A 19,227-nucleotide genomic window follows, 5' to 3' on the forward strand; every position below is an offset into this window, starting at 1 on the left:
CATACCATGTGGCAAATCCTGCTACATCTGTTTGTAAGTGGGCAAATCAAGGTTCCTGAAGAGTTTCGCTCACATTTCCTAAAGTAGCCACTGATCCTGTGGATCTTCAGTTGTTACCTGGGTCCTAATATTTGAGAGCCACTGTCCAAAGCCAGAGGTAGTGGAGGGTGTGAGGACTTAGCCTCAGATGTCTCTGCATGTGATGAGACACAGAGGATTCATGCAGGCTTTGACCTTGGTGACTCCATTGGGATATGCAGCAAGTCAACACCAGCTCAGACAAACCCAGAGATACAGTCTGAGCTGGACAAACTGGATGATCTTTACCGTTAGTCCTCTGGAGCTTGCTATCCTGAGGAGATATTTAAAGTAAATGCTCCTATGGCTTGATTAGATACTTATTCCTGGTTTCTAAGCATTTTTTCCCATTAGCACAAGGGTTTACAAAGTAAAGACAGCAGCTTTTACTATGAGATCTGTGACAGGTTCTGCCACAGAAGGCAATCTGGTGAAACCTTTGTGTAACCCCAGTTCATTTTTTTCTCCTCTCCAGGGCATCTGTGACCAGGAGGACTTTTGGGCATAGTGGCATCGCTGTGCATACGTGGTACGCCTGTCCAGCACTAATAAAGTCTATCTGGGCTATGGCCATTAGTCAACATCAGTTCTACCTGGACAGGAAGCAAAGCAAGGTGAGCATGGGAAGTGCACATTGTAGTGGGTGAGTCCTTCTCACTCCTCACTATCCCAGCCAGGCCAAGTCCAGGTGGTGGCTTCTTTCCTGCCCTCCCTTTCTACTCAAGATCAAAAAAAAAAAAGGCAGATCGACTCAAGATATTGGCTAATCTTGACCTGATTGAGAAAATTTATATTGAATTCATGCCTATGGGAGTAAGGATTGAGGAAAAGGTTGTCTGGAACTGTGGCCAAATTGAAGGAGCCAAAGTTAGCAAGCAGATAGGGTCACATCCCTGTCTGGATGGTTTCCACGTCTTGAACTCTGTCATAAAGTTAGGGCAGTTTCCCAATAACTGAGTTCAAAGTAGCTTTACAATCTACAACTGGTTTTGGATTCTTCTTGCTGTTCCTTGCTTTTTACTGTTGTATTTCCCTAGAAATGAGGGGTAGGGATATTATTTTAGGAGGGGGGCAGGAGGTTTGACAGCCTGGCCATACAAGGAACGATCACAATCTGGTATTGCACAAAGGGCCACGCAATACACAAAAGAAACCACCTTGAAACCAGAGGAGTGTGTGCTCTCCCTCTTAATTCCTTTCATCAGTAATTTTAGGCATACCCAGAGCAGCAGGAGATCGCTTTGATCACTTAGAGATTACTTTGATACAGAGAAAAGACTTCTCATGCAGACTTCCCTCTCCATACGAGCACACTGGAGTAAAGCTTCACAGAGAAGACAGAGCCTGTATTGAGTGGGTACCTGCATTGGCCCTCATCTCTGGTAAAATGGCAGAACGTGCAGGTGATGATCCTCCAAATGCCTGAAACAATCTTAATATCTTGCTATTTTTGAAAGCACTGCCTGCATTTTCAGGCCGAGGCTGCTCCCTTCCTTGCCCAGGCCCTGGCCCTATCAGGTCCCTTCATGAGTCAGTTCAGCCCACTAAACTGGCAGAAAAATATTTCTTTTTCCTGCTTTTCTTTATTGCATTATTTTTTCTGCCAGTCAAATGAATCAAGTTGGCTTTCTGGGATTATGTGGAGGGCCGTGAGTGGGCTGTTAGTCCCACTCGTTTTAAGCCCTTCTGATATTGCTTTCCCCATCATGAGCTCTGTGACTATTGTAGAGTGGGTGGACTTTTGGATGCCTTGGGCATGGTTGCACCCACTTTGGCCATGTCTCATCTAATGCAATTTCACCTTAATTGCTGTAAGCTGTATTGAATTTAGGATGTAGCCAACTTCCCAACCCTGCCTAAGTGCCAGCTGTAAATATGGACAAAATCGCATATTCACTGATACCAAGGGATGCCTTCCTCTCCCCCTGCTCTGCTCAGGACTTTCAGGGCAGTGCACAGTCCTCTCTGTCAACTCAGAGATAGATTTCAATGAAACAGAAGTTTATTTTTCTTTACTTTTAGCCAGATGGATTTGCTGATCTAGCTGTAAGGTATTTAGGTCACAAGCAACCAACAAACAAAAGGAGATGCCCTCCTCCTCCTCCTATTTCTTTGGTAAGAAACCAGGTCTCAGAAACACTCAGGACTTCCCTTCAGTGACTCCTTTTGTTGTTGGCAGATTGTGTTTCAATCTGATCTCCCCTCTCTCACACTCCTACAGGCAGCACCACCCACCAGCCCTCGTTTGTCAACCTGTCACATCTGTGACCATGTCAGCATGCTTTGTCACAATAATCCCAGTGGTCATGCTGAGGCTTTGAAGTTAAGGCGTACAAATATTTTTGTCCCTTTCTCTTAAGGGAACTGGTATCTTCGTCTGTTGTCCTCATCTTTGACGTATTGACACTGTCAATATTGATAGATCCATCAATTTTAATTGATCTGTTCAGTTCATCCTGCTGGTCACTTCAAGGACACTGTGCTCATATGAGCTTCACTTTGGAAAACCAGTAAATCATATCCCAGAGAGGGGTGATGTGAAATGTCTTCGGTTCAGCTCTCAGGGGCCTAGATAAACATTTATTGAGTTTCAGGTCGCATGGGTTTGCAGCCCCTTAAATCTCAGGCCCCACTTCAATTGAATCCTCAACTTCAAAGAAAAATTAGATATTCCTTCCTTTCATGTCTAAACTTGGCATTTCATATCATTTTGACAAAAGAAAGAAAAATAAAAAACAAACTTAGAGGAAAAAGCCTGCTGGAGCTCACTGCAGCTGAGCATTTGCTCCAGTGATGTAGATTAGATGGCAGGAGATGTGACATAATGATAAAGAAAGCTTGAACTCTGTTCTCCTCACATAACTGGGCACCAGTTGGAGCTGGACCAACAGCTCCACTGGAAAGAAAACCCTTCATTTTATTTTTAAAAGAAATAAAATCCGCTTTGCCTGGATTCTGACACTTTTGCAAGTGAGGTCCCCGACATTTCTGCAGCCTCACTCCATGCTGAGCTCCTGCCAGCTCTCCGGGTTCCCAGCGTCTCACTCCCCACTGATCTGTCTCTCTCTCCCTGCAATTGAAGCGTAACGTGGAGACTGAAAAGATCCCCAGCTTCCCAAGTGAGCTTGTCAGCGTGCACAACTCCTGTCAGCTTCCCCTATTTTTTTCTGGAGACAGATGCAGCAGGACTTCAAGGCATGTCTTTGCTCTGGTGACTGCACTGAGTCAATCAAACGTTTGGCCTAGAAACCTTGAGAAATCCCATTTTGTGGGAATTTTCAACAGCGTGTTCCTCCAAGTGCAAGGCTTTTTGGCTGAATGAACTGGTAGAAAATAGGCCAAGGGTTTCAAGGAATCACCTCCAGCAAAGCCCCATCACTGCAGCAAGAGGGATAAATTCATCCCTAGTGTCCATCTTCTTCCTCATTTCACTTATGGATTTTTCTTCACCCTCTGACCCTGTCAGAACAGCACTGGAGATCAGTTTGGCCCCATGCTTTGAAATGACTCATGAATGAGCCAGTCTTCCTCCATCTAAATGAGACTTGGCAGGTCTGCACTAAGTGCTTTAAAGTTTCTGAGCCTGGAGGGACTGCGGGGCTCGGGGGAGCGCTAATGGGGTGTAACCCAGCTTTGCAGTGCTGCACTGCAGCACACAGCCTGCACCGGCCTCGCGCTGGCTGCTGCTCAGTGGCCTGTGTGAAATAAGCTGTTGGTCTGATTCCTGCTGCTGCTGAGAGCCTGTCCAATGCACGAGACCACCTGACGCTGACTGGCACTGCTGTAGGCAGCAGAGGCAGCAGGGACTGAGCAGCAAAGAAAATTAACCCCATTCCTTCCAGGAAATGTTTCATCCACACTGTGCAGTGCAGGGCACCATTAGCACAACTGTGATCAGATCTAAAACCTTCTCCTATGTCTTCAGCAGGTTTGAATTGTACCCTCTGTGGACGAAGCTCACTCTGTCCTGCTAATCCTGTCTGCTGGTTTGTTCTTCCTCTCTCCTGGCTTCAGGGATGCCAGGCTTTGGTCTTATATCATCTTTTCATTTGCCCTGTGTAGGGCACACTTCCAGCCACTGCTGGCTTGGCCAGGACCACAACAGCACCCAGCAGCCACATTGCCTTCACTCAGCACTTTGGTTGGTGCCCAACCAAACAGGTAGAGCCCAACCAGACAGGTAGAGCCACAGTGTGCCCTAATTTGTATTCTGAACATGAGTGGAAATAAACTGCAGGGCTTCTTGCTGTAACTATCCTACAAAAACAGGAAAACCTCATGGAGCAGGAGGACCTGTCTGTGCAGACTTGGGGTTTGTGCCTTTCTGGGGCATGCAGTGCCAGGACTCAGTGTGTTGGGTCAGGCAGACACTGGATTTGATCAATATAGCTGTTTCCGGAGTTATACAAGGTACACATAACCCTACATCTATGTATGTACATATACAGCATATATACAACTGCAGGGGATTTATCTGCAGAACAAAGGCAGTTGCAAGGCTTGTTACCTCCAAAGGTCTGGCATTGCAGCAAGAAAGCAGTTCATGCTTAGGCTAACCAAGATTTCAGTAGAAGGAAATCTCATTAGATAAAAGCAGTGATTTTCCTCCTCACCTGGAACTATCCTTCCAGAGCTGTTGTGATGGCAAAGTCCACTTTACACCCCCCTCTGTTGCTTTCAAAATGGTCTCTCCCTAAACCACTGTGCTAGAAAGTTCTCCCTTTACCGAGATTCCACTGGTCACTGGCCCTCTCCCCCCTCCCATCCCTTTTCCCATTGGCCCCTGTTATGTCTCTCAACCTTGCCCTGCCCCCGAGCCCTCAGACCATTGGTTTTGGATGCTCTGCCCGCCTTTGGGAGCTCTCAGGATAAAACCACGAGTGGGTTCTGTTCTTGGTTCTTTGTCCCTGCTCCCTTCGGGTGTGTTGGTTCCATTAAGCGCCTCGGCAGTGCAGGCAGAGAACCCCTCTCACCTCTGTGTCTCCGGTTCGTGCACAGACTGTGGGTGTGAGCGGCTGTTCGTGACCACCTGTGAAGGTGAGATCGTGTGCACGCGTGGGTGCTGGCAGCGCCGCCTGAGCGCTCCACGAGGGACCCTGTGGAAAAAGATTCACTGAAGCCCTCCTTTCATACAGAGATACTTGGATATGTTTCACAGGCCTTGTTTCTGACCAGAAACATCTGATCCAAGAAGCTAAAGAGTGCTGTCCTTCTCCTGGGGCTGATTTTAGGGAGGAACTGCTGGAAATGAGACATGTCTAACTGGTTTCAGCATTAGTTGAAGAGGGCTAGTACTGGTTGACTGATCTGCTCCGATATCTTGTTAGGTAGTTCAGCCTCTGCACTCAAACGAGACCACACGCCCTGTTATTGGCATTGTTATGGAAATAAGCCTGTGAGGTATTTGGGTACCTCGAATGGTAACAGTGGAGCCTATAAATACCCAAGAATATTAAATTATGATAATACTTCTGAGGGTGTTTTCAGTGTAAGGCTTTCCTAGTACTTTCTTCATTTGCAGTCTTAAATTAATCTTAAAAATACAGTGTGCTACAGGGAGACATTTTCCTTCCCTTATTATTTCACTGATATGCAAACAGAGGTGGGGATCACTAAGAACTTAACCTTAAGCATCTTACCCAAAGCCCCACAGCATATCAGTAACAGAGCTAAGAAGCTCAGTGGTGCGTACTCAGCCATCAATTCAGCCTTAGTTCTTGTTGGAATGGTTACTTTTTCCTGAGGATATGAAGTAACACTGAAAATCCCATCATGACAAGTGTTCCTTGTTGTCCTGTTTCATGTTATTTCCAGCGGGAACAGATCACACCCTGGTATGTGGACATCAGTCAGCTTTGATTTGTTAGCACAGTAATGATGTGCCCATCCTCTGAGCTGTATGGCCAGGGCTGAGCCTCTTCTGGCCTTGAGAAGGTGCAGAGGTGAATGCTTAGGTGATCTTTAACTGGGGCTTTGCCCCTTTTTTTGGATAAAACTCTTCTTGCAGTTGGAGAGTCTTGGCAAAATGTGACAACAACTTTCCATGTTCTGGGAAATCAAATTTGCAGGTCAGTGGCCCTGCAAGGACAATTTAATTGAAGCTCAGAAGCACAGGGCTTGTAAGATTTGAGCAATGGGCTGAGATGACTGTTGGAGGTCCATTCCAGCTGAAATATTCTATTCTATTTTCTAGGTTTACGTACTATGCATTATTTACTTTCTTGTAATTACAAATTGCAACAATCTTGTTGATATTTGGTGCTGAACAATGGCCATGCCCTAGTGTGACCAGTTACTGAGCTGGGCTGGCTGTTGTTTCTTACTGGAGTAATGTTAATGCTTTGAAGAGGTCCCTCACAGTAGGGGCACTTCATGCAGCTTGTTAGTCTGGACAATAACCTGAATGTGTTTTCCAGTCAGGATTTTCTTCCAACTTCTCATGACAGCCCATTTAAGCCATGTCCTCACTGTCTTGTTCCAAAGCTTATTGCTGATTTGTGAAGGCCGCTTCTGGCTTCCTTTAGATGCTAGAGATGGTCTTTAGCCTTTGAGCTTTTCAGCAGGTTATTATGATGGCATTTCTGAAGGTTTCTTATTGTATGTGGTAAAACAGTGGCTCCATACATCCTTTGTTTAAGAGAGAAAAATGTGCATGGCAAAGCAGAGAAAAACCCAAACAACAGGAAGCGATGCCAGAATTGTACCCACTTAAGAATGTAAAAAGTACAGCAGTGAATACTGTGCCAGATTGCTTCTATTCTTGTAAAATAATCCAAGTTTGCTGTGGAGGCCTGTTTCCTGTCACAGCGAAAGGTCTTTTTTCTTCTGTGAGCTTTCAAGAGCAAATAGAAGTTAGATCATTACTAACTCCTGTGTCCACCTCCAGTCCAAGATTCATGCTGCAAGAAGCCTGAGTGAGATTGCGATTGACCTGACCGAAACTGGAACCCTCAAGACCTCAAAGCTGGCCAACATGGGGAGTAAAGGCAAAATTATCAGCGGAAGCAGCGGGAGTCTTCTGTCATCAGGTAGGTTCTTTGTCCTGTAACTGGAAAGAATATGGTGGGAAGGGCCATGGCCATGGTATGATGGGGAGCAGCCAGAAGCTGCACTGCAGAAATGAAAGTCACTTCCCTTTAGACTTTCTGTCTGTCCAGGTGGCAGTCCATCTCTCATCACATTGTTCCACAAAAAGCACAGGCAGCAGCCTCCCCCTCCCTCTTTACTACCACTCATTTCCTCCTTGACTCCAGGATGTCATCTCCAACCTCTCAATTTCCAACTGAAACCTGGTCTCTCTTCACAATTTCTACCCTAACCATCCCTTGGTATCCAGCATCCTGAGGCAGATGGGTTTGTGAAGGAGTCCCCAGCCAGCACTGGGGAAGCAGCCAGCCAGTGCAGCTCACAAGTAAAACTGAGGCTGGGAACTGGTGATGTTCCTCAGCATTGTTGAGATAGGGTGTCTTCTTCACAGAGTGCACATCTGCTTTGCCTCTGTGTTGCTGGAATTTGGCTGCTGTCCCAGGCTCAATAGAACTATTCCCTAGCACTCTACCAAACTAGTGCCAGGGTCCAGGAGGTTTCTTGTTGTGGCTTTGAGCATTTTCCTGTGTGAAGATGTAATCTGTGAGAGAAACCCAAGGGAAGGTAATGCAGAGGAGAGCTAGAGCATGAGGAGAGAAGGACTGGAGAAGGGGGTTCAGGAGGTTGTCTGTGACTCTTTGATACTCTTCTGTCAGTCTGAACCAGGCAAGCTGTGTGCAAAACAGGGATAAATGTCACTGCAGGCATAAAGCAGGGGTTGATATTTAGCAAAGAGCTTGAAGCTGCTTAGGTGAGCTATTCAGGAGGGCAGTGTTGCTGGTATCACTGTAATTAACAGTTTCAGACAATTAAATACCTTCTGTTAAGCGTTGTATCAAGTTATCAAAACCAAATGTGTTGAGATGTGCAACAGCACAGAATAACTTTCTTATACTTGCACAAGGGAAGAGCCTGTGTAGGAATGCAAATGCTTTAAAACTGAACCCACACTGATGTAGTAGATTAGCTTTGCATCACTGTATCCTTCATGTCTCTTAAAAGGCACACTTTCCTGCTTGGTAAGTGTTCAGCAAGGGGTTAAAATGTGCAGTGCTTTCAGAGCTGCTTGCTGTGCAGTTCCTTGCCTTGCCTGCAAACAGAGTTGCCTTTCTGTTCCTGAGGCCTTCCCGACAAAGTATACAATCCACTGTCTGTGCCTCCCATCGCTTAGGGAGTTGCAGTAGCTCAGCAGCTCCCAGATTGGTGTCGGGTTGTTGGAACTCTTTGTTTGTTTGGCATTTTTTCCAGCTCTCCTGCTGGAAAGTAAATAACGTTAAGTACCCCAAGAAAGTTCTTAAGGTCTTTCCAAGATCTCAGCCTCCTGGGCACTATTCCCAAGTTTGTGAGAGCTACTTGGTAATAATCCTGTTTCCATGTTAATACATGGACTTTTTGTGTTCCTGGAGAAAAAACAGTGGTGTCTGCTTCTGCTCTTACACCTAGAGAGAGCAGTAGCCAGGTGAAAGCCAGCAGGAAATCAGGCCCAGAAAAGCTGCTGTGGGGCCAACATCTATCAGGGTTAAGTGGATGGAAATTCCAAACTGGGAGCTGCCCGTGCTTTTATTTCTGTACATTTGTGCTCCCTGCACCTTTCTGGCTGAGCACAGGATTTGTACACTCATCAGAATTGCACTAGTGACTAGACCCACCCGGAGTTCATTGACCAGGTGAGTAATTTCTTCAGTCCTGGGTAGGTGGATCTGCCTACCTGGGTGCCTTGATAGGGCTCTGTGAACCTCTGTATCAAGGTGCTGCTGGTGGGTCAGGCAAGCACGGCTCCCTCTGTGTTCCTTTCTTCAGAGCTGCCTGTTACATCCTGCCAGCTCTGAGGACAGGGCTCTCACAAAAATGGTGAGGAAAGCTGAAGGGGTTGCTGCTGTTGTGTGTGTTCCAGCAGCTACAAGGAAGTATTGAGAGATGTCTGGCAGAGTTCAGGTATGAGGGAATTGGAAACCCTGGATTGCTTCCACACAGTCACTCAGACCTCTCTGCTCCAAGAGCCCCTTGCCTCAAGCCTGGCTGGTGGAGGTGGCCCATCCCTGTCCCACTGGATGGGAGGGGGCATTCATTGCCTGTCCCAGTCACTGGCTCTGTCCCAGGCTTTCTGTTTCCTCCCATTGTGCCAAAGATTATCGGCACACAGCCACAACAATGATGGGCTATCGCAGTACAGCCTGCACACTGGAGAGAATAAGTGCAAATGATTAAGTGGCCACAGTAGACTTCCAGGCTATAAATATCTCAAGTGACTCGAAATCACAAGGTCAGGACTGAATCTCTGTTTTCCCCCCACTTCCCTACTATTCTCAGTCATTTTTTTTCCTGAAAATTATTTGTAGTCATTTCTTCCCTCCATCTCACTCCTCCTCACTGGAGGGGCTGTCAGCACTGAGGAGCATGCCAAAACTGGCATGTCTCCCCTGGGCTTGCAGCAAGTCTGCAAGGAAAAGTCTGTTGTTGCTTCCAGCTGTCACACTGTCTGGAGAAGATCCTGCTGTGCAGTATGAGGCAGTCGCTGCCCCATACCACTTACAGTCTCAAGAGACAGCAGAGGGGAGATGGAGTCTTACACAGGGAAGTGGCTTCCTCATGATCACAGCAATTCAAGACCAAAGCTTCAGGTCCTTCATTTTTCCCACGCTCTTGATCTCAGTCTGTCCACTGCAGATTTGTAATTCTGATGCCCAAGTCCATTTCTGACAAGCTGACTCTTAACATTTGTCATCCTTTTGGATCTAAAGGGGCCTCCCTAGGACAGTGGGCAGCTGTGATTTAGCTCAGGGATCTTCTGCTCAGGATGTGTGGGCCATCCCTGGACATCTGGGGTAAGAGTTGTCCATGAATGAAAGTTCTGCTTTCACACAGGCAGGAACCAAATCAAAGCCAGCAGAACAAAAGCAAGTTAGGTCTAAGGTGGATTTTTCCTTTAGAGTCTGTGTCGTAAGAGCTCTGCAGGTCTCCGAGCTAGTGAGGAGCCCTGTAATCACTGGGTTATTGTTGGTCTGAACCCCAGACCACCTTCTTCATCTCTGTGGGCCAAGGAGACACCCCAGAGGAGCATCTCTGCTCTAGCTCTGCAGGCGCATTCAAGGAGCCTCCAGCCCCTGCGCCCCATTCCTTCTGCAACAGGAGGTTTCCTGTGCAGGGGCCTGTTTACGTTTGAAAACGCCACAACAGAGTCCAGCCAGCTGGTTCCCAGGGCCTGCCGCTGCATCTGGCGGGGCCGTGTCCCAGCTGGACCGCCCCGGCGGGCGTTGGAGCGGATAAACAGCACCCGCATGGCCCGTGAGCACAGGGGCTGGCAAAGACGAGTCGCCCACAGGATATCTGAGCGCATCCTGTGTGGAGCAGCTCCAGCTGAGCTCCCGCGCGCCGCGGAGGAAATCCCATATGTCGGGCAGGGACCAGAGATAGGGGCTGTCTGGGGTTGTTGTGCGCTGACATCCTGGCGCGGTCACTCAGCCCGTGCTCTGGCACAGAGAGAGGGTGGGGGAAACTTCCCTCCCCGCCTGGGGGACAGCCTTCCACAGAGACCTCAGCCAAATGCCAGTGAGCTGGAGCCAGCAGCCGGATGTAGCGTGAAGGGTTTGCCATATTTAGATGTGTTTTTCCTGGAGCAGGAGACTTGGGGAATGAGAAAGAGGAGAGATGCCTGGATGCTTTTGCCTTGCTGCTGCTGCTCAGCCACCTTGTTGCATCTTCTCTCTCAGGTGGTGTCACCAAGACTTGGCTCCCTCTGCTCTTCAGCATCCTATCTGTCCTCCCTGCTTGTTTTCATCCTTCTCATTTTCCAAGCTGACTCTCCTCTACTACAATAGATGGAGGAAATAGGGACAAACAATGAGTCACTTACAGGGCTTTTCTCTCTGAAGTGCTATCTGGTCTCATCCCTTTGGCAGGCTTTAAAGCAAAGCTTATCTTGGACCCCAGCAGACCTCTACCTGCATAACACTTGACCAGACCCTTCATGGGTATGGCCCATGTGCTACATGTCCCCATCAACATCACCAAGACTGTCCTGACCTCACCAGTATAGAAGTGAGCAGAACACAGCCTGTTAGCATTGGTGAAATTCAGCCATGAATTCTGCTGGAGAAGTGAGTTGGGCAGGGAGGACCATGTTCTCTCTGTGTTTCTCAACTCATGTTCTCCCAAATGTCAGTGGATGAAGAAATCACCCAGAGAGGCCATGTGAGTGTCAGAAGAGTACTGTTTCCACAAATTAGTAGGGTAATAAGCAGACATTTAGGTCACCAAGACCTGTGCCGCATCCTGTGTGCTAAGGAAGAAAGGGCACATACACATAAAAACAGCCCCCAGTTCAGGAGGTTCCTGGTGCTCACGAGAGAGAAGGTCCTGTGCCTGCTACCTGGTGTGCTTTCACAACCCTTTTTCTTTTAGGAACATCAAATTGTTCTGCAGAAGTGTGTGTTAAAATGAAGAGTTTGGTAAATCCTTACACTGCAAATGGAAAGGAGGCTGAAAAATAATTTCCACAAAAAGGTTCAAATGCCATATAGGAAAATTATATATTTCAGCAACATCTATCCCATTTACTGCATTAGGAATTAACCCATAAACACCTGAGAAAGCCTCCTATTTCTGTTGCAGCAGGAGCTTCTTGTGTTAGGGCTGATCTCTCAGGACTGATGTTTCTCTGTTGATGATCCCCTTTGGAAGGCACTGGGCAGCCATAACTCAGTGACCATATCTAATAAGGCTGATTTAAGGTAGTATCTGCTTGATTGGTTTGGTTTGTGCTGGCCTTTATTTTTTGGTTGTTTTTATGGTATTTTGATTTGTCCTGACATTTTTGGGTCAGTTGCCACTGGGTTTAGAAGTGGATCTGTGATCACAGCCTTATTCAAGGCAGGATTGATACATATTTATAAATAAAAAGCCTCTAATGGAAGCCATAGGCACCCAGCAATACAAAGCACTGTTCTCTGCTCATTTACAGTCATCTCATACAGGTGTGGTTCTCTTGACTGATCAAGTTTCCATTTGCTTTTCACCCATGAGAACAATCAGTGAATCCAGCCAATACATATCTAATAATACACTCCAAAATAATTCAGCTTTTAAATAAAAATTTTAAAACAAACATTAGTGCCAGTGAGTGGATGACTTTGGTTTCAGCAGTAATCCCATTGTTCACTCAGAATGTAACAGCACACTTCCAGGTCCCCTCCAGTTCCTTTGCTTTTTTGGGAGCAGTGAAAAAGATGGCAAAATGTGCAGTCAGTGGAGAAAATGTGCACCAATGGCATCAGGGTTGAGACCAGCGTGGTTCTCACACAGGGAAAGCACAGCTGGAGCAGATGCTGTAAACTGTCTGTGCTTGATTTGGGTCCGTACCAGCTCAGCCAGAAGCTTTTTGTTTCCTTCTTGTGGGCATACCCCAAACCAGCGCAGGTGTCTGGCCAGGCTGTTCATATGCTTTTAAATGTTTCTGTGTAGCTGCTGTGGCAACCCACACAGCAAAAAGGAATAGCTTTTAAAAATAAATCTGAAGCTGGTGTGGAATTATGGAGCAGACAGAGGAAGGAAAGGGGAAGAGCAGTTGAAAGGAAAACACAGGCCATTAAAGTTGACATAAAAGAAAAAAAAAAAAGGTTCAAAACATCTGCTGGAATCATGAGCAACTTTTTACTCGGCAGCTTGTTGACAAGTCCATGAAAAAGTTCAGCAGTTCAGTTTTGCTAGTAACTGCTCACCTGGGTTACTGTTAAGAATTACTAAGTGCTGGAGAGGAGTTTCCCTGCCAGTGCAAATACAGGGCTCCTCTAGAAGGTCCTATCAAGTTCTTCCAGCACAGACGTGTCTGCAGAGTTGAGTTTTGTTGCTTTATGAGGGCAAACACAAATGAAATGAGGATGACTACAGCAATTAAACAAGCATCTTACCGTAAGGTTCTCCTCCTTTGTCTGGTAATGCTCAACCTGGCTGACCTTTAGAGAGATCTCTTCCACCACCCCCACTTCAGGACAGCCCAGTAAAAGGTGTAAGGAAGCAGAGTGGTGTTTCTTTGAATAAAATAAAAGCCAGCTGTCTTCCTCTATGAAAACTGCAGAAAATAGTGGCGGAAAAGATCTGTGAGATTCTCTGCTCCCCCTGGGCCAATGCAGAACTGTTTTGTGGTAATTTTTGCCTCAATCCTCTTTCAGTTTAGCTTTAATGGTCTGCTGGAATAGTAGCAATGAAAGATGAAGCTGAAAGCACAAATTTCACTGTTTTGCTGCCAAAATAAAGAATTGTTCCCAGGTTCCTTCCAAAGCTCTGTGAAATAACAGCTTTTTCAACCTCCTTGGACTGAGTGTTTTCACTGAACACTTGGAAGCCAAGCTCTAAACATATCTAGGAGCCCACTCTAACCCCCATCTGATGGCAGGTGCACAGAAAATTCCATGTAGCATCCTGTCGTATCTGACTGCTGCAGGTGATAAAGGTCTGCTTTCTCTGTGCCATTGCTTAAAAGGGCAGGGAACAGGTCACTGATGAAAAAAATGTTTCTATTGGTACACCATCAGCAAAAGGAGGGATAAGGAGAATATCCATCCTTTATTGCATGTGGGGGAAACATAGAGACAAAGGATGAGGTTACTTCATCAAGAAGTTCCCCTGAAGAGCTGAAATTACATATGTTGTCATGACATCTGAGCAACAGAGTCTGATTTAATGCACAGACGTGCTTCAGTGAGTGTTACTGGTAATTGCCACTTGAAGAGCCAAGCCATTTGGACATGCAGTTAAGTACCTCGACCTACATCTTCACAAGAAACAGCTACTACCCCAGAAGGAGCTATGACTGGGGTTTTTTGGTGTATTTTACAGGAATCTTGCTAGGTAATTTTGTTCCATTACAGTTTTTCAGAGAACAGGCCCAATAAGTGGGTTGAATTACATGTTTGCTACTAGGATAATTGCCGTTCTAAGAAGTAGGCTGTATTGTCAAATGGTTTCTCCTAGGCTTAATTTCCAAAAAATGCATCTCCAGGGCTTTGTAAACTGTACTGTTGTTTGCCATTGGGAACTTTCATGGGAATTGTGTGTAGGTTTCCTCTAAGATCTTTAGATGAACAATTTTCCTGCTTTTATTTTTCCAGATAATGATTACAAATGTCTTTATGTGCTCCACTGTCCAATCTCTGACTCTTAGCTTAAACATTAAGGACTTGCTGTAAACAGACATTACTGGGTAACACCTGCTTCATGTCATAGTCCCGATTTCTTTTTGGAAGGACTGCGTCCAGGCTTTGGTAAAATTACAAGCACTCCAGATGTGTATTCTGCTGTCAGCTGGCCTAGTGAAATCATTGTTTATTGACAGGTTCCCAAGAGTCAGACAGTTCTCAGTCTGCCAAGAAAGACATGCTGGCTGCACTGAAGTCCAGGCAAGAAGCTTTGGAAGAGACACTGCGCCAACGTTTGGAAGAGCTAAAGAAACTGTGCCTGCGGGAAGCGGTAGGCAGTGGACATTTTATAACCTGTAACACTTTGTTTCTGGCTTTGTTACAGCATCCTTGTTGTTTGGAGGTGGGGTGGGGTCAGGAGATAAGATTCCTTCCACAGTCACCTCTTCCAAAATCCATTGTACAACGGCTTCAGGGAGATCCAGCTGTTTCAACTCCAGATTGCAATGTCCAGGACTTTTTTCCCCCAGAGAAGGGGACCCCAGTCAGCTAGGAGGCTGACCCTCCAGGGGCTAGGAGGGTGCTCAGCATGCCTGTCTGCTGTTTGAAATTGTGAGTAAGTTGCATTCAGCAGGCTTCTTATTAACTTTGATGAGACTATTATGCTACCTAAATGGCATAGGAAGGCTGTCGTATGTGCTGGTCACCACTTCTCAGATACTTTTGACTGCATTAGCAAAAAAACCCAGAGGCTGGCACACTTTCTTCTTGGAGCAGGACCGATTTTACATGCTTTTCTTCTCCAAGCATGCTCTTCCACACAGCACACAAGGTCCCATCTGCTCCATGGAGATTGCCTTTATCCAGTTGGCTCTGGCTGGAACAAATGCCAGTGTGGTGGCAGACCTTGCAAACAGGAAACACTGTGGTCATCCCAGGACATGCAGGACAGCTAAGGAGCTTGTAACTTTCCCACTCACCTGCCAGTTCATTTTGGAGTACGTAGGAGGCCATTTAGTGATTAGTTTAATGTTTGGGTAAATCACAATCCTGCTGCAGCTGTGTGTGGAGATTAGCAGCAGCATACTCAGGCCATTAAGCAATCATCCCATGTTTACTAGGCCTGAGTATCTGATTTTAACAACAAATTGTGATGTGTAACACAACAGGAAGCTGGCTGCAGACAGTGGTATAGAGATCTTCCAGTTCTTGCTTAATATTTGATGTGTATTTTAACAAAATTGGAGAAATGGGTAACTGATTCAGGTCTCATTGCACTTTGTTTCAATTATTGTATAGTTTTTAATGCCAAAAAGAGCGTGTTGGGGGAAATACTCTTCAACAAAGAGTGTCAGCAGAAGTCTCTGCTGCTCCTGTTCCCATTCTTTACTCCATGGGAGCAATCCCTTCCCACCTGAGAAGTCCTGGTTGATTTCAGCAAACAACTTGTGCTGTGAAAAAGGTCACAGGACTAGATCCAGTCTCATAAGTCCATTGAGCTGAGATCATCCACAGGAAAAAATCACAGCTCTTCAAGGGCTGACAGTCAAGGTCTGGAGGCTCTACTTAGTCCAGAGGAATTTACTACCCTAAGCTGACCCTGCCTGACTGCCGATGATTAATCCTTGCAGCAGCACCGGATGCAGGGAAAGATGTGCCTGTGCCACAGTTGCAGGAGCTCACAGCTCAGTGCCTTCCCTTTAACTCCAGCCCTGTTTTTGGTGCAGCCTCAGGCACTTCAGGAGCAACCAGGATGCCGGCAAAAACTCTCACTGGGGCGTGGAGCTGGGGATGAGGAGCAGTAACTCCTTAATGTGCTGTGGCAAGGCTGGCCAGAGCCCATCTGTCAGCACGTTAAGAGCTGAAAGAAAGTGTTCGTGCTTTCCATAGGTGATTTGAGAGAGACAATTAATGGACACTTGGAATCTGACCCCGTCCTGCAACCCTACAGCTCATCCATCAGCAGCTGGTAGTTGAAAGCTTCCTCTCAGGCTCCCCTTCGTCCTTTCTGCTTTGGCATGGGAATGGCCAAAACAGAGGAAGAAGGTGGCAGACCAGGAGATATAAAAGAGTTAAAAGTGGGGGCATAATTAAGAAAGCATGGCCAGAACCATTCATAATGCTGGCATCAGGTTACTTTGGGCCGTCACTACTCCAGTTACTTATTAATTTAGATTATGTTTCATGATTGTGCCTTTGAATACTTTTTAGCTTGTGGAGGCATCATGGTAGCCGACATTAATTTTGTCCTGCTCTGATCTTTACAGATTTTACAGCAGATTAACTCTTTCACCACTGCCCTGCTTCATATTAATCTAGGAGTTATAAAGAAAATATCCCTGTTACCCTCAAGATAGGATACAGGAATCTCTGTCTCAGTGCAGTGCTTAGAGCCACATCTCAGTAGAAGGAACACATTTTGAAAGAAAAACTGAAATAACCCCACAGTGCTGGAGGGGCGATGCGGAATGGGACTCTGAGACATTGCAGCCATGCCTCTCGAAACAGGGGGCTGTGCATGTCGACACAGAGCTCTGCTGCAAACCCATTTTGCTGGGAATTGCTTAAAGGGAAGATTTGAAAAGGCCAGGTCCTTGTTTCTTAGTGACCTGAAAAGAGTAGAAAGAAAAAACCCCATTAGGGAGTGGGGGAGAGGCCAGGGCAGGCAGGGACTGGGCTGTGCACCCGCACTCGCATTAAGGTCAGCTGTTGTTCTTTGGGATTCAGATGATTTAGGTTACTCTGCCAGCTGGATCCTCTCAAGGCTGATGCTAAGGAACACAAAAGCCTTTTGTCCTGCATGGGGAGACCTTTGAGTACAAGGAGTTTGGGCTGTGCTGGTAGTCAGGCCCCTGCCTTTTTCTGTAGGGAGTTCAATGCCTTCAGTTCAGATATGCGTGCCTGTATTGTGTAGCCCAGGGGAAAAACCCCACAGCATTCACATCAGTAATGGTGCTTGCTGCTTCCTGTGTTACACATATTCCAAAACTCTGGGGTTTGCTTCAGATTTTGAGCAAATCTTTGCAAATAACCCCATCAGTCTGACAGAGTATCAGCTAAAAATTGCTCCAAAGCTGCCCATGACATCACTGGGGCTTGGAAGGCACTCTAATACATGAAGTGTTATCAGACAGGTAATGAGGTACCAGGCACTGCTTTTAGTGGCCATTTCCACTGCATTCCTCTCAGACACATCATGAATCAGGTGGGAATGTTTTTCTGTGCAGGTCATAACCTGCATGGCTGTTACCATTGCGGCTTTCTGACTCAGCAGACCTGCATCCTGCAGGAAGGCTCACGGGTCTGCTCACCCCTCTCAGAAGTAGCTCAGCAGATAGGAGTTCTTGGTTTGTGCTCACCCTGCAGCAGAGATGAAAGCTTGTGTGCTGCAGCCTGCTCAGCCTCAGGCCCTGATGCCCTAGGGATGGGCACCACTTACAGACCTTCCCAGGGCAGGCCACAAAGATCTGTATTCATGCACAGGTTAGAGAAAAGGTCCCCACCCTCAGTGTCAGGTTCTGAGTTTGCAGGGCTGGGTGCTCTCCTGTGTGGTTATCAGCTGGCTGAACTGGATATGTTGTTAATGAACGCCAGTCATTTTAGGGTCACACAAGAGTGGTGTTGTGCTTTGCTCTGCTGCAGGATTGCCCAGAGCACTAATAGCATTTTCTGCTTACAGGAGCTCACAGGAAAGCTGCCACGAGAATACCCCCTGGATCCTGGGGAGGAGCCACCGATTGTAAGGAGAAGAATAGGAACTGCCTTTAAACTGGATGAGCAGAAAATCCTGCCTAAGGGAGAGGTGAGGCTGTGCCCTTCCCTTCCAGACCTGTGTCTCTAAGATGTCCACTGAGCATCACACAGGAGCCCTCAGTCCTGCGGTCGTTTTTGCTTTGAATTACTGTAATTGGTCACAGTACCCATTTGGGGTTTTTCTATATCCGTCAGAATGAGGAAGCAGTGAGAGAGCTGGGGACTTTACTTCAAACTCGGAGTAAAGCTGAAATACTTGAGGTTCAGCCCTGGCTTTACTGGAGGTAATAGAATTAGCCTGGGTGATCAACTGGACCATGGCAGTGCAAGTGCTCTGGTGATAAAGTGCAGTGATTTGTGTGAGCAGGGAGCATATCAGGAGCTCCCCAAGCCATCTGAGCCCTGATTCTGCCTGTCTTGTTTTTGCAAACAGCCGCTTGCTTTCCACTCTAGTAGCAATCCAAATTCAGGCCCCCTCTAACCAGGGAGAAAAGCATCTCAGCCCTGCCACAGCAAGATAAAAGCATTTTGCTCCCCAGTCCTTAAACAAAAAATCCCTACCTATGGGGAGCTGGAGTTACATTTTTCTAAGTTTTCCAGGGAGTGTTTGTTCCCTTCCTTGCTCCCACAATGTGCTGGGTCGGTGCCCTGAACCGTGGCTGTGAAAACAGGCCTGCAGCAGCTGTAAGGCGGGACCGGATTCACAGAACAACTATTGTCTGTGGAGGCACATTTGTCTCAAGACACTTGTGTATATTCCAGTCTTGAGTTTCCTTTTTATTTTTGTAGGAGGAGAGACTGAAGCTGGTGTGACTGTGTGGTTTGAGGCTTGGTTCAGCCAGGGAATTAACTGTTTGTCGTTTTGTTGGCATTTTCCTTCTGCTGAAAAAATAAACAGCTGGAGCTCTTTAGTTTTGCTCTCAATGGAGCCTGGGAGAGGAATTCCACTGCAGTCAAATATTCATGAACTAGCACATTTAATTAAGCTTTTCAAAGGGAAGCATGTCTTAGCTGAACTACTCCTAAAACCCCTGCAGTCTGTTGGCTGCTCAGTTATAACCTGATCTCCAGCTTCCCCAGCTCCTATTGCTACAGGGCGGCTTTTGGGGCCAGCGGGTGAGGAATCTCCTTACTCCAGTGGCAAGGTTAGGTGGGGAGAGCAGGAAGGTAAAGCAGC

The 19,227-nt window shown here is 46.7% G+C and overlaps 1 protein-coding gene across 3 annotated transcripts in view; it reads left to right on the forward strand.

The window, feature by feature from the left end:
- Positions 1-19,227, forward strand: part of FRMD4A (FERM domain containing 4A) — a gene marked incomplete at both ends in the record, with an annotated part of 358,630 nt that overhangs the window by 322,479 nt on the left and 16,924 nt on the right. For all 3 annotated transcript variants that reach the window (XM_082280836.1, XM_082280835.1, XM_082280834.1), the window contains 4 exons: positions 554-692; positions 6,965-7,106; positions 14,495-14,628; positions 17,977-18,099. In XM_082280836.1, the coding sequence (XP_082136962.1) occupies positions 554-692; positions 6,965-7,106; positions 14,495-14,628; positions 17,977-18,099 (538 nt within the window). The remainder of the gene's footprint in view (positions 1-553; positions 693-6,964; positions 7,107-14,494; positions 14,629-17,976; positions 18,100-19,227) is intronic.

Source organism: Coloeus monedula (genome assembly GCF_965178545.1).
Source record: "Coloeus monedula genome assembly, chromosome: 4".
NCBI classification, from domain to species: domain Eukaryota; kingdom Metazoa; phylum Chordata; class Aves; order Passeriformes; family Corvidae; genus Coloeus; species Coloeus monedula.